We start from the raw sequence: 14,982 nt of genomic DNA on the forward strand, positions 1-14,982 counted from the left end.
CAAGGAGCAGGGTGTATCTGCTCACTGTTTGCCACATCTCCCAGCTGCATGTAATTCTGCTGCCGGCGCAGAAAGTAATTGCAACAGGACAAATTCTTTGGTCTTTATTTAGGCAAAACTCCCAGTGTGGCATACAAGGTCAGGCTCATCATGTTTTGAGGGAAGAGATGGATTTGATGAAGAGAACATATAAGGCAAGCAGTGCTACATCTGTAGCAGAAAGACTGGAAGTGCTTGGCCATAGGGAACGGCTTTGTTTTATTCTGCAAAGCACTTTGTATCACAGAACCCTGAGTTATGATGATGGTTTGTAGGTACTCTTACTCGATGTGTGGGTGTTAATAATAGGTAAGAGCACAGGCTATCAAAACCTGCAATGTATTCCCCCTTCCCCTCAGGAGCAAAGCTAATAGAATATCATAGATTTTAAAGCTACCAAAGTTCACTCCAGTGGAAAAAAGAGTCCTAACAAATCCTTGAACCCATTGGCAAAGCCAGCATGTTATTTCTCTCTAGGTAATGACCCCAGTGGTATGAAGCAATGCTAATATCATGAGGTATGGCTGCTGTTGTGTGACAGGGTCCAGGGATTTCAGTGGCAGCTGTGTGCCAGTTTGCCTGAGCTGCAGAAGCCTTGAACAAACTGTTTACCTTTGGCATTCTAGGAGGGATTTTGAGGGATTTCCTTCAAATTACAAATCTTTGAAAATCAGCATCTTGCGCCAGGCACTATATTATGCAACGGTTTGGAATGAGGGCCAAAGGTCTGGTTGTGAGCTCAGGATCAACTTGGATTGAAGAAATCAGAGATGGAAACTGCCTTATCAGATCATCCCTCCCTGCCAAGGCAGGCTTGTCTTCTGTGCTCTGCTAGTGCTGCTGTGCTTTATAGATGCTCATCTCTCCAGCCCTCCAAAATCCTGCCCCAGCTTAGTGGTTAAATGTTTTGTGGTCCATACGCAGTCCTGGTATAATGACTAACTTCATGTCATTACACAGGGGTTCATACCTAACCCTAATCAGAGGTGCTAGCAGCAAGCATGAGCTCACCAACATGCACAATTCCCTGTTTCAGTTTTGTGAGGAATGTGCAGCTTGTCTGGTGGCAGTAGACAAGATGGGAGAAGGTTTGGAAATGCACCTTCGTTCGACTGAAAATTGCTGAAGGAACAGGACCTGATTACCAAGATATGTAACAATGTTCTTTTACATTATAGTTGCTAAGAATGCTTTCAGTTGCTTGTCTCACTACATTGCATGCAACTGTAACTATTATTGTTGAAAAAATTTCATAAGCACAGGCTCTTTATTCTCCATGGTTGTTTTTTTAGGTCAACCGTGAGTTAGAAACATGTCCTCAGTATCAAAATATTTTACTCTCACAAATTGCTGTAGTCACATTGGAGTACTCTGAGTAACATTTCAGATGCTGTTGCCTGGTACTATGCCTCCCCAGGTCAGCCCTGTTTGACTTTTGAGGTATGTGCAATCATTACAGTTAAAAAAAAAAAAAAAGAAAAAGGTTTTGCTGTTAAGAATACTTTGTTTCCGTGAAGTAACCATTTTGGCACACAAACTACTTGACAAGTATTTATAAAATATAGCAGCATCCAGTTTCTCACCAGAATATGCGATGTCTACAGCCATTTTATTTACAGGCCAACTGAGGCACAGAGTATGGGAGTGCTTTGCCTTTGGTAGTTATTTGGTTGAAATTTCAGATGCAAAATACAGGCATTTTATCTTCCAGCCCACCAATTTAGAGAACTATTCCCTCATTTGTTACATTCGTAAGCATTGCTGTTCTAAAGTGACAAAGATCTCTGTGTTGTCAGAGCAAGGAATGTACAGAAGATGGGTAGCTTTGAGTGCCAGTAAGTAGTTAAGTAATTTCCAACATCAGGCTTCTTGTGGATTTTTAGCTGGAAGGAGTCAGTGTGACTGTGGTTGGATGTTGAGCCTGATGCAGAGCAGATCATTTAACCCTTATGTTCCTTCATCACTCTCAGCTAGGTGGTACTAAGGACATATATGGGTCTTGTCTAAACTGGCACTGAGCAACAGAGAAGTCACCCTGCCACTGCCTGTGCTGTTCCAAACATTACTTATGTTAAGCACTGAAAATATGTACCTTTGTCCAGGTAGTATGGCCAGCTTGTGTGCCTGTCAGATCCAGAAGCCTTCTCCAAGTTTCCTCTCAGGTTCTGATATGCTCAGACAATGGCAAAGCCATTCCTTTTATTGATAAGATAGCTATCTTGAGGAGGAAATGGAGCTTCTTCCTCTTCTCACTGTAGAGCATATTTTGACATCTACACATCATTTGAGAAGCATTTCTCAAGCCCTGATCCATTTTCATCGCGGCCCTTATGTTACTGCACGCTTGTGGACTCAATTGTATATCATTGTCATTTTTGCTACTAACAAAAGCAATAAAATACATCTAGTTTTCCTCTAATAGTTACAGGGCAAGGGGAAGGGATTCCTTCACCCTGTATGCTGAGAGGACTTTCTGTCAGATTCACCTCCAGCTGCTCTGAGTCCAGAAATACAATGCTGAATTCAGTTTTCCTGACAAGAAATGCAAATTCCAGCAGAGAGGAAGCATGCCAGCTGTGGTATTGCTACTGTGCTGGGAAAGCCACTAAAAGCTGAGCCGAATGGAAGAACTATTTGAAGGCCGCTGAATACAGCAACCTCTATGGCCTGAGCCTACACTATGTAACTGGTAACTGTATGTGCAGCTCAGACCCATATCATGCTGGTAAAGTTGCAGGGTTGCCAATGTAATTTATTCCAGTATCTACCTTCTTCTTTCCCAGCAAAACAAGCTATATCAGCTAAAGTGCATCCTCACTGTTTACCACTGTGCCTGAATTAGGAGATTTTGCCAGGGCATTTTGGGCTGTCAAGGGTCACATCTCTTGCCCCCCAACACACTGGTGCAACTATGGCAATGTGGTCTAAACAACAGAGAATCAGCCAAGATGTTATGCAGAGCTCTCCCTTGCTGGACCTAGCCCACTGGGAGCAGCAGGAAGGGAAGGAGAGTGTCACCCACTATTAATAATGTGTCCAGCTGGTCAAGCTAAGTGAGAAACTCACAAATGCCCAAATTCTCTTTTCAAATATGGGGGAAGGAATTTCATGCTGGCCATTAGTGAATTAAATGTTGTGTTTTCCAAGATTTACCCATCTATGAAGATAGCAGTTGGGGATGGCTGGAGATTTTGGGGGGAAATCAGGTCTTGCATTTTCTTTGCTAGAAATAATGCCAAAAAAAAAAAAAAAAACAAAAAAAAAAACAACAAAAAACAAAAAAAACCCAGGTTTTGGAAGTGTTGAAATTACATCTTGACACTTAAACCCTCCACCAATGTCTGCTTTAATTTATAATCCGACTATATTTGCAGACCCAAAACCTAAATGGAACCATTTGAAATTATTTGAAGTGCAGTGTTTCAATTGACCTGATCAAATTTGGGATTTATAAATTCACCAGACTTCTTGAGATTAAAGTGTTCTGTCTTAAGTATGGAAACATTTTCAAGCCTCAAAAATTATCCCACAATGGGGAAAATGTCTGCTGCACTGCTCTCCTCGGTTTGAGGAAATGAACGACGGAGTCACAAGATTTAAAGCAATTCACTTACCACACTTTACTAAGTTACAGTTCAGCTACAGTAGTTGACCATATGCCTGGTTTTAGCACAACAGCTGATTCTGCAGCTAATACCATCTCCTCTGTGCAGTTACTCCAAAAAATTTCTTCTGCAGTGCTTGCAGAAAGTGAGTTCATGTCCCTGTGCATGAGTTGCCAGTGTAATTTCTTCCTTTGTTGATAGAATCATAGAATAGTTAGGGTTGGAAAGGACCTCAAGATCATCTAGTTCCAACCCCCCTCCCATGGGCAGGGGCACCTCACAGTAAACCATGTCACCCAAGGCTCTGTCCAACCTGGACTTGAACACTGCCAGAGATGGAGCATTCACAACTTCCCTGGGTATCTTATTCCAGTGCCTCATCACCCTTACAGTAAAAATTTCTTCCTTATAGCCAATCTAAACTTCCCCTGTTTAAGTTTTAACCCATTACCCCTTGTCCTGTCACTACAGTTCCTGATGAAGAGTCCCTCCCCATCATCCTTGTAGGCCCCCTTCAGGTACTGGAAGGCTGCTATGAAGTCTCCACACAGCCTTCTCTTCTCTAGGCTGAACAGGAGGTGCTCCAGTCCCCTGATCATCCTCGTGGCCCTCCTCTGGACTCGTTCTAACAGTTCCATGTCCTTTTTATGTTGAGGACACCAGAACTGCACACAATACTCCAGGTGAGGTCTCACGAGGGCAGAGGGGCAGGATCACCTCCTTCAACCTGCTGCTCACGCAGCTTCCCTCCCCTCTCCCAGCAAAATAAGCAATGCCATGCTCATGTCCTCATGCATGAGCTTGGTCTGTTCAGAGTGCAGGAGAGGTTATTTACGTTCGTTAGATCTTTGGATGAATTGTCAGGACAGAAGAAGCAATGACTAATCTCTGTGTGGCTTTTCTTCTGCATTAATCATAGAATCAACTTGGTTGGAAAAGACCTTTAAGATCATCAAGTCCAGCCGTTACCCCAGGACTGCCAAGTCTCCCACTTTAGTTATCGTGTTAACTGCAAATCAGATGCCACCATTTTTCTTTCACCCATTTTGCACAGTGCAGAGACTATTGCTAGGTCACTGTGGGTGGGTCCTTGTGCTGTACCGTACTGTGAGTTACTGCTGTCACCTAAAATCTGGTTATGAGAAGTTATGATCCACAGCATTAGGGAGGCAGGATGAAATGCAGCCTGCAGGCTGTCACTGCAGCTTTGCTCCTCAGAGCCATTTGCCAGCTTTCCATCTGGGTTGTGAAGTTACAGAAGGGGATTCAGAGACTTCCCACTTCCAGTCTTCAATGGCTCTTGCATCCCAGAAGTCTTTCCCAGCAGTCTGGATTTTCACTTTGTGGCCCGTGTTTAAACCTAACATCTGCGGAGCAACTCCCTTTGGCTTTCTGCAGTTTCTGAAGGGCCAAGTATTGCTGTAGGGAGGTCCTCAAACAACTCCCACCACCAAATTGGTGCCAGATACTTGTTCTCAAGCAGCTTGTTCCCACTTTGCTGCTGATAGTGCTGTACACATTTGTGTTTCTTAGTTTTCACTTGCAAGCTGATGCTTGATGTCCTAGTCATTTCAGTTATTTGCTTGTGTTCTAGTGTGTCTTTGCTTGGGGTTATTTTTCTTACTGGTATTAGGGTGTATTATTCTGCCTAGGCAAGATTCTTTTTCTTTGCCATGGATAATCAGTTCTGCCCTCAAGAGAAAGGGGCTCAAACAGCCTTTAACATTGGGCCTACCTTCCATTTAGAAATGGATGATTTCTTCCCCATTCTTTTCAAACCTCAAAAAAGATGCAAGTGTGCCCAAAAGAGAAGGGCGTTCCCTGCCTCTTAGCCAAAAATAAGAGAAAGGGGTGGTGAACTTTCTCCTGTGCCTGTACCTGATTCGTGGTCCATATTCTTATGACATGAATTTGACCATAGCCCCTTAGTCTGATGTTTTCTAGCTGGTTCTTATCTTTCTTCTCTGTGCCTTGCTTTGGTCCTCTAAGTAACTCATCAGATGCACTCCGCTCTACCTGTTGATTACAGAGAGGGCTGGCAGTAGCACTTAGGAGAAAAGAATTAAAATAGGACTGTTTGGGTTTTTTTCCTTCATCTTGTTCAACTTTGTGAGGGTCTGAAAGATCCAGGAGGTGCTAGGAGAGTTAGCTAAACGTGAAAGAGAGCAAAATCAAGAAGCCAAACTTATAATCCTGCAGGGATGCTATTCCCATAATGTGTAGAAATACCTTTGTGCAGGTTGTTAGCTGCTGGGGCAGCACTTAGGCATGTGGGATAACCTGATTAGAGTATCAAAGAAAACCCTGTTAGCTCCACAGGCCAAATCCTGCCTTAGAGCAACCTGAGGTCAAATGGGTGTGAATCAAGGAAGCTTTCCCTTTGGCATCTTCTGGTAACACCTTGAAGGGTCTGAACCAGGGCTCTAGCAGGGGAAGAGGCTTAAGCAAATATGCTTCCAGACAGGGAGTGAACTGAAGTCTGAAGCTAATGACTTTGTTTTTCTTCACTGGTACAGTCTTAGAAGGATGAAAAGAATAAATTTCTTAGGTCTGATTTTCTGGTTGTATGGAAGGTTTAATCAGTAGTTGGTTAATTTAAAATGCTTGTCTTGGCTGCAGGGATGTCAAACAGTACAGCTGAGCTGAGATTTGGGAGCAGAAGACATATGTTTTCTGAAGGCATAATCCAGAAGCATGATTACCTGCTCCCCTGGTCACGGCAAAACTCCCACCAAAGTCAGCATTAACACAAGGTATCAGACAAGATGATTGTCATGATTCCTTGTGGTCATAAACTGTGTGTCCGAAATGTGTGAGTAGGAGTTGTATCAAATCCTTTGCAGGGTAGATTACAGCTGCAGGTCTCTGCTGTGTCCATGGCACCAGATAGGCTGTGCTCAGTATTACTGTCTACAGCGCTGTTACATGGGCTGCAGGGGGTACCTGCTTAGCAGATCAGCCCCAACATGCAGGTAAGCCATGAAACTCATGGCCATGTTGAGGGTGCTCGATGTTTATTAGAATTCAAAAAGCAATTGAGAAAGTTCATGGGAGAAACATTAACTTGAGGCTAAATATGGAGAAGCCAAGTTCTGGCTCAGGAAGTCAGTAAGCCAGAAATTGCTGGAGGCTGGAAGCATATCCTCAGGAATTGCTGTGTTTTGCTTATTCTGTTCTCATAGTTTGGCCTCTGTTGTTGGCAATTGTTGGAAATGAAGCAAGCGGTGACTTGGTGAGGCAAATGCTCCATACCTACACATATTCAGAAGATGTCAATAGCAAATGCCTTACACCATCTTCTGTCAGTATCTGCCAGTATGCTGCATTTCTTCCTTGGCAATATAGAAAACAGCATGGATGCAGACTGAGATGATGTGATCTGCTTATGCAAAGCAAAATGGTAAATTTGCTAGGTTATTTCTCCAAGGAGAAAATCATTGACCTTGCTTTTCCTGGCATACCAGCTACTGTTATAATGATGATGATGGTGACAGCAACCAGACAGAAAGGCCAGCAATAATTCTTTCCTGCCCATTATTACAAGGCATAAAGCAAAATCCAGTCTGAAACCAATGCTAGTCTATCTGTGCTCCCTTTCCAAATCTGTGAGGCAATTCTTAAATGGGTTGATTTTAGGACTTTTCATACTGACCTTTCCAAAAACAGTCCTTTTGAACTTCTGATATGAACCTATGTATTTTATGTTTGTGTCTTATTAGTGATTTGCAGCCTAGAGATAACGTCCGATAGCAAATATGTGAGTGTAGAAGTAACCTCTCTGAGCTCCTGGTGACTCATCTCCTGACAATACATTCTGGCTGCACATGTAAGGTCTGGACCTTGCCCCTGAGAATATTGGCTCAAAGAAGAAATAACAATGCGGTCAGTCAAAGCACTACTTTCCCTGGGAATTTTGCTGCATGAGGAAGCAGAAGAACTTTAGCCTCCTGTGTTTGTCAACATGAACTGCCTTCCAGCAGCTTTTTATATTTCTGGCCCATTAGATTTTTTTTCCTTTCCTTCCCTCCCCCCTCCTTATTTCTGTCTATCTTAATCGTAATCAATATTGTAATCATGGACTTTCTGTCTCATCAAAGATTCAAGCACTGGTTGATAATATTATTTGATAACTTCAGATGCACCAAGCAGGAGCAGCAGGTGAAGTTTGCTTTCCTAAAGTCCAGTGAAATGACTGAAATCATGGCCACAGATTTATTGTTTGCATCTATGTGGGTTGCACCTTCCATTCATTTAATGTGGCTTTAAGGTGCTTTGTTTGAAAGGGTAGATTGCACAGTTGGTGTCAGGAGGGCTGGTGCGGCTCACAGACAACCATCTGAAGCAAAATTATCTTGGATTTTCTGTAATTAACTGCAAGGGTGAGTGAGGCTTGAAATTGTATGAATCATTCAGTGGATCCCACTTGAAAGGTGCAGGGGTTTTTGGCTTCAGCATTCCAGGAGCAGGCCAATGTGTAAAACCTGTGCAGCAAGGATCATGGCCTTAGAGCTGGCATTTCACAGCCATTATCTGACACATAGTGGCCCAGAGATAAATGAACAGTTTAAGTCATCCTGAACTCCTGTCCTTGCGATGCTTTCATTGCAGACACTGCTTTATTCTCTCCTCATACTCAATAGTAGTCTCTGTGGTGGGAGAGGAAGATCAAGATTTTCTTACAAGGCAGATAAGGATCCTTTATGGGAGCTGTATTGGCAGAGCAGTTAGGGGGTCTCTGCGTAGCCCCAGGAGTTCGGCAGCTTTGCACTGTGGAGGTTGTCTCTAGCCAACTCGGCTGCAAAAGGTCATTCAGACTGGGCAGTCCTGAGGCAAAACCCCAGGAGTGCATGCTGCATAACTCCTTCAGGTTCTCTTGGCTACAGAAGCTGTAATGGCTTACATACACATACCTGATGGGCCATCTCTGATCAGTTATTAGAGCTGCTGAGAGAAGGCTCTCTTTCTGTTCTCACACTATTCTTAAGGTTTGACCCAGGCACCATGGTGTTACCATACTCTTTGTTGACTATACTGCACTTATTTAAAAATGAAAGTACCTAAATCTTCCAGGTAGACCAGCAGCAACCTCCAGCTGACCTTTGTAAATGTTGTGCTTAGATGGTGCTCACGTCTGCTGTGTACATTTTGTTTGCAGAACACACTGGAGCAATGCAGTGTCTGTGCAAAGCCCATCATGGAAAGGATTCTCCGAGCCACTGGGAAGGCCTATCATCCCCACTGCTTCACCTGCGTGATGTGCCATCGCAGCCTGGATGGGATTCCCTTCACCGTGGACGCCGGTGGGAACATCCACTGCATCGAGGATTTCCATAAGTATGGCTTATTGTCTTTCTCTCCCTAAAAATCCTCCTTTTCTTAGTCCGAGTGTCCAAAAAGATCTAAACCCTCTGCCACTTTATCCCAAGGCTCTTAAATAGTAGGCAGAGCTTTGTTCCAAGCAGGCACACAATGGCATACAAGATTAACTGGTTACGGATGCTGCTTGATCTCTGTTTTGCTAAGGTCTAGATTTCTGGATAAACTTCTGTGTTCCTCCATTTTAACTGCTATGCATTCCCCCTGCCATCTCATGCCCTTAGCATGTGCACATTTCTCCTTACTGCCTGTACCTGCGTTTCCACATAGGCGTCTTCCTGCTTCTTCCACAAAGCAATTAAGAGAGATCCTGTGCTGTTGCACTCTGCAGGTGTTTTCTTACTGGCTAGAGGGATCTAGGTGGCCACAGGATGCTCACAGCTCCTTTTCTTTCCAGTTGCTAATTAGCTTTTTTAAGCTGCTAAAAATACAGCCCTGGTAATAATTTATAGTGAAACTGCTATTTAAAGTAAGTTGAAAGGTATAGTTGCAAGTAGTTTCTGTCACTGCCATGCTACCACCCCCATCATCACGACTAATCTAGGGAAGACAGGTAGATATAATCAGCACAAATGTTTCCCCTGTATGGAAAAGACAGACACATTACACCCCTCAATTAAAAAAGGAAATCAATACTGACAAATGTGAGTTTACATCTCAACCATTTATCTCTTAATTTCTAAGGGGATAGATTTAATTAGAGCCTTATGACATCAATGTGTGGGCCTGAAAGCTCAAAGAAGCAGGCTGACTTGACAGAAAGGGAAGCAGCCACAATCAACTGGCATGTTAAAATCCAACATGAGGATGTTCCCTGTAGCTAACATAGGCTGGGTTAATTGGCAGTTGCTGTGTTGTCTTCTTTTCTGTTCCAGCAGTTGTGTGTAAGGTAAAATTTGGTCCTGAACACAGGGCCAACGGAAGGTTTACATGCCACTCAGGTTCCTGAAAGATTTCCCTCACACCCTCTTAAAACTGGGAGACTGCTCCTTCCCCAAGTCCCACAGGCCAAGGGCTTACATGCAGGTTGGAAGCAGTTGAAGTCTTCTGGCAGTGACTGGATGTGGACCTCAGAGCTCTAAGAATGGGAAGTAGGAGGCTGTCAATCCAAGGAAAGAGCATAAAATCATTGAGTGAAAGACTGAGGGAAGATACGGGAATAGCACAAGACCTAATGTGGCACTCAGAATGTCTTTGGCCAGCCACGTGTTTAGCGGCGCTTCATCCAGCCCAGTTTTAATTAATTAAGAATGACACATCCTCCTGGTCTGGAGGTTGGGTGCTGTACATCTTGTACAGCCTCTTGATAACAAAACTATAGCTGATGCTTACACTGTCACTTAGCTGAACTAAGGCCCTGTAGTAGCACATCCACATCGCCTGGTATCTGCAGGAGTCATCTCAGGGTCCTGGGAATTAATATTTGGCTCATCATTACCCACAGTGGCCTGGACAAAGAAATTTTGAAGCATTTTTAAGCACCATATTTGAGCTAAATGGCAGAAGGAAGCGCCCGCATGAAGCAGCATATAATTAACTGCGATTACAGCTCCAGTCATATATCCATTTAAGTTATTTTTCAGAGTGCTCGCTATAGCCACTGTTTAATTCATTTTTTCGTTAGATCGCAGCTACCCAGACATCTTTCATCTGCTGACAGGGAAATTAATATTTTTCTTTATTCCTAGTACAGATAGATTTTTTTTTTCTTTTTCTTTTCTAAGCTAGTTAATTTTGAGGTGGTTCATGTGACAGGCTAGGTGGCAGAGTCAATCTTGCCTAGGCATTTCAAAAGAGAAGGGTCTTTGATCTCCTTGTGTTGTGACGTTTGCCATAAGCACTGCCCTCTGCTGCTCCATAGCTCATGACCCCAGCACTCATTACATGGGAGCAGATTTTGTAGGTATGCAGTTCTTCTTTTGTGAGCGGAATTTGCAGCCAGGGGTTGGTACCCTTAGGTCTTGAGCAAGATAATAATTTGCCACAGGCTAAATGTTCCCAAGCATCCCCACCTGCCTAGGAGCAGAGATGACCGCATCTCATGGGCAACTGGGGGGAGAGCGAAACCACAGCTAATATAGAACATACGTGAATTGCACAAAAGGTCAAATGGTGGGCAGTATAAGGGGGAAAAGTCTATGCTCCCACTGATCTCTGAGTTGACCCCAATTTAAGGCAGTTCCTTCACACCGTGTCACTATACAACTCTGACTCAGGCTCATTGTGAACAGAGAGTGTTGGTGTCTCTGCACCCAGACCTGCTCCCTTTAAAGCCCAGGCAACCCACTAATGGATATCCGAGAGTTGGTTTTATCTAGAAAGCGCACCTAGTCAGAATTGCCCTGGTCCTTCTTGTTTGAGGGTGAGCACAGCCAGGAGTGTGCTGCTGGGTGCATAAGTGGGTAAGAAGAGTCCTTCCTATCTTCTTTCCAATAGGCAGCTGTGCAAAGCTACAAACAGACGTATGTTTATACACGTGTGTGTGTTTCTACAAATGCACATGTTTCTGCCTTGCTGGTGCAGTTAAGAAAAACTTCTGCTCTGAGTTTGAGGACGACTGTGTCTTATCTTCTTTCTTCAGGAAATTTGCACCGAGGTGTTCAGTGTGTAAGGAGCCCATCATGCCAGCCCCAGGACAAGAGGAGACTGTACGCATTGTTGCCTTGGATCGTGACTTCCATGTCCAGTGCTACCGATGTGAGGTTAGTATTCTAATCACGTGAAGGACAGAAAGCAAAGGTTGGATTAATTTCATCACTGCCTCATATTATACACACAGTAGGCATACCCTATTGTAACAGTGGCTCTACAATCAAATTACTTCATTGACTTCAGCATACAAGGAATTTTTCCTCATTTATATCAGTGCAAATGAGAAGAAAATCAGGTCCCTTGTTTATAGCAGGTTCATTAGGAGAGCAAGAGAATGTGACTCAGGTAATTAGGGCTTAATATTGGAGAACTTCATAAATTATAGCTTGGACACAAAAGTTGCTCTTGTTTAAGTTCTTAAAATGAAAGCTAATGCATGTTAGAATTTGAGCAAGATTGTACAGGAAACTCAACATATGGCTCTGGCTTGAAGAATTTTAATGGACACATAAACATGATCATTCTTGTTTTGTGTAGTGCTTTTTCTGCTACTTTCCTGTTCAGTTTCATTACGCACTTCATATAATTTTGATGGTAAGAATCTGAAGACTGAGAATAAAAATCACCTTCAAGCAATTAACATGTGGGAACAGCTGTGTTAGGGAACCTTCAAGAATTCTTCAATGCAAGTATTATTTGTTGGATAATACATCAGCCAGATGGCAGGCTGAGAAAATGAGACCAAATGTATTTCTTATGACAGTTGCAGGTTTTAATAACTAACTAGAAAGAATGATGGACCAAGGCTTAAAAGTCCAGGGTGAAACTTAAGGCATCTGGTTCACTTCTTAGTCTGACCTTGGCTACATGACAGCCCATTACTTAGCCCAGTTTTTTAATGGTGCTAGGGCATTCCTACACTGAATTTTGTAGAGCCTAATTCATGATACAGCGTGTGCCTATGCTGGCTGCTGAGATACCTAGGCTTCATGCAAATGAATGTCAGAAGTAAATGCACTGGAGAGCCCAGGATACACTCAGTCTTGATCTCCACATGCCTCAGCTATCTCAAAAGGAATAATAATGCTGTTCCTCTTTCTACCACTTGCTTGCCAGGTATATTTACAAACACAGGTTTATGATGAAAAAGTATGGCCTCTAAGCAAGCCATAATCCTGTCACCACAACTCTGTCAGCAGTCTTGGGTCAAGTGGTTGCCTGATCACACAGTGAGGGATAATTCCCAGCTTTCCCTGCAGCTATACTTAGCTTTATGTACTTAGGGGCTGAGGTCTCTGGAGCAGATTTTGGGCCTTTTAGTGGGGTTTCTGTGTCCCTGTCTCAGTGACATCCTTCTTTCAGCCACAACCTTTTGGGACAATTGTAATACGAACACAGGTGACACTTCTGGTAGGGGAGACAGGCAGGGAGCTTGCTTAGCTGTCACACCTGCAATAGAGGCTATAGCTTTATGGCATTATCTCTTCCAGGGGAGATTACCTGCAGTCAGGTGTTGGTACTGAACTTCATTCCCCGTGATGCTTCTTTTTATCCCTTTTTTGCATTAATAAACATGTGCTTAAGTTTTATGTTTTCGCCAATGTTAAAGACTTTTCCTCCCTCAGCAATGTGAAGGGAATAATCTCCTTTTATTTTCAATGGGATTAAATTCAGAAGAGACCTTGGGAACCCATCTTCTCTGCAGCATTCTTTCTTATCAAGAAGGGGTTTAATCATGAAAGACATCACGTACCTCAGCTTCGTGCTTTATGCTGACGCAGGCTAGATCCTCTTACAAGGTGGAGAGTGAGGAGAGACTTTCGTTGACTAATAGATTCCTTGCTTAATGTTGTTATTTTTGCTTATTTACTTTGCTTTTTTTACTTTGTTTGCTTATGTCCTAGGACTGTGGTGGCCTTCTGTCTGAAGGGGACAATCAGGGCTGTTATCCTCTGGATGGGCACATCCTTTGCAAGACCTGCAACTCTGCTCGGATCCAGGCTCTGACGGCCAAGGCCAGCACTGATCTCTGAGTATCAACTGTGACCCTTCCCCAGGATGCCTGTTAGGGGATATTGCACAAGCTTTGCATGATTTCTTTCCAGCCTAGGGTCTGAATCTCTGTTTTAAAAAAAAAAAAAAAAAAAAGAAAGAAAAAAAAAAAGTAAAACTGGAAGGCCTTGGAACAAGAGGGCAGTTTGTGAGGCCATGTTCAGACTGCCCATGACAGGCACCTAACTTAGACATGACTTTTCAGGACTGAGTCAGAGCACCTGCTGTCTCTGCAGCTGATGGAGATAAGTGGTCACAGCACCTGAGTTATCTGCCTGTAGGAGGCCTGAACATGGTCCTAACTTTATTTCTGTATTTGATTCCTGTCTCCTAAGTACATGAAGGTAGGTGAAAAATGGCTGAGCTAGTTCTTCCAACTTATTTGAGAACCTGACTAGCTGTCACTGAATTTCATGGGTTGACTTTAAGTCATCAGTGAAGTAGCTCCCCTGCCCTTGAAGATGTGAGAGCAATCTTGGCACTCCTCTCATCACAACACAAACAGTGTAACTTCAACTGTACTGCACCTAAGAGTGTAGGCGTGACCTTGTATCCTTTGAACACAGATCTGTTACCTATATCTTTCTTAGGCCCTTACTTGTCTCCATTCCCTTCCAGTTTGATAGGATTTTTTCTTTTTCTTATGAAATTATATTTTACTATTGCATAAATTTATCCAGTAATGATGCTTCCAATTCATTATGTATGAGCAATCACAGAAAGAAGTGAGCTTGCACACACTACACACCACACACTACACACCACACACTACACACACACACCCCCATGTGCTTTTAATTTACCAGAGGTGGAAGCCAATCATGTCTGTTAAGAAAGTGTTTTAAGGATGTGGAGCTGGAAACACATTTTTAAATTCCCAGTGGTTTAAAAAAAAACTACAACACAAAAACCAAAAAAAGACTACATAGAAATGCAGTGCAAAGCCTTGCTCAAAAGAATCTTCAGCCAATCTCACACCCCATTCTAGTGGGGCCACTGGTGGTGTTGGTTTCTAGATAGACATATAAGCAACAGAGTCTTGTTCGATCTCCTGTTTATTGCGGTGGGAAGACTTTCCTTCAACTGTAACAGGTATTGAATCAGGCCTTGGGATATACATTTCTCTTATGTTAATACAGATGATTTAGAGTTCTTATAAAAAAATTATCTTATTTCGACAACAGCAAAAAGATTCTCCTAAATACATGCTGTTGTTTAGTTTTTATGTTACAAAGGCTAAAGAAGGTATTAAACCCTTCTCTATGCCATTCCGAAAAGCAACCTTTTTTTTTATCCTCTTTCATTTTCATCCCAGCCA

At 43.0% G+C, this 14,982-nt stretch overlaps 1 protein-coding gene across 6 annotated transcripts in view; it reads left to right on the plus strand.

Annotated features, from left to right (window-relative positions):
• Positions 1 to 14,067, plus strand: part of LOC133209908 (lipoma-preferred partner homolog) — a 313,797-nt gene extending 299,730 nt beyond the window's left edge. For 5 of the 6 annotated variants that reach the window (XM_061348844.1, XM_061348846.1, XM_061348847.1 and 2 more), the window contains 3 exons: positions 8,800 to 8,978; positions 11,602 to 11,722; positions 13,517 to 14,067. In XM_061348844.1, the coding sequence (XP_061204828.1) occupies positions 8,800 to 8,978; positions 11,602 to 11,722; positions 13,517 to 13,645 (429 nt within the window). In that variant the 3' untranslated portion in view covers positions 13,646 to 14,067. Of the gene's footprint in view, positions 1 to 1,075; positions 1,520 to 8,799; positions 8,979 to 11,601; positions 11,723 to 13,516 lie in introns of those variants that run through there. The other variant, XM_061348850.1, reaches the window with a different exon arrangement.
• Positions 14,068 to 14,982: the final 915 nt, after the last annotated feature.

Source organism: Neopsephotus bourkii, unplaced genomic scaffold (genome assembly GCF_033783945.1).
Source record: "Neopsephotus bourkii isolate Nb327-2 ecotype Australia unplaced genomic scaffold, CSIRO-AGI_Nbou_v1 NB_369, whole genome shotgun sequence".
NCBI classification, from domain to species: Eukaryota; Metazoa; Chordata; class Aves; order Psittaciformes; family Psittacidae; genus Neopsephotus; species Neopsephotus bourkii.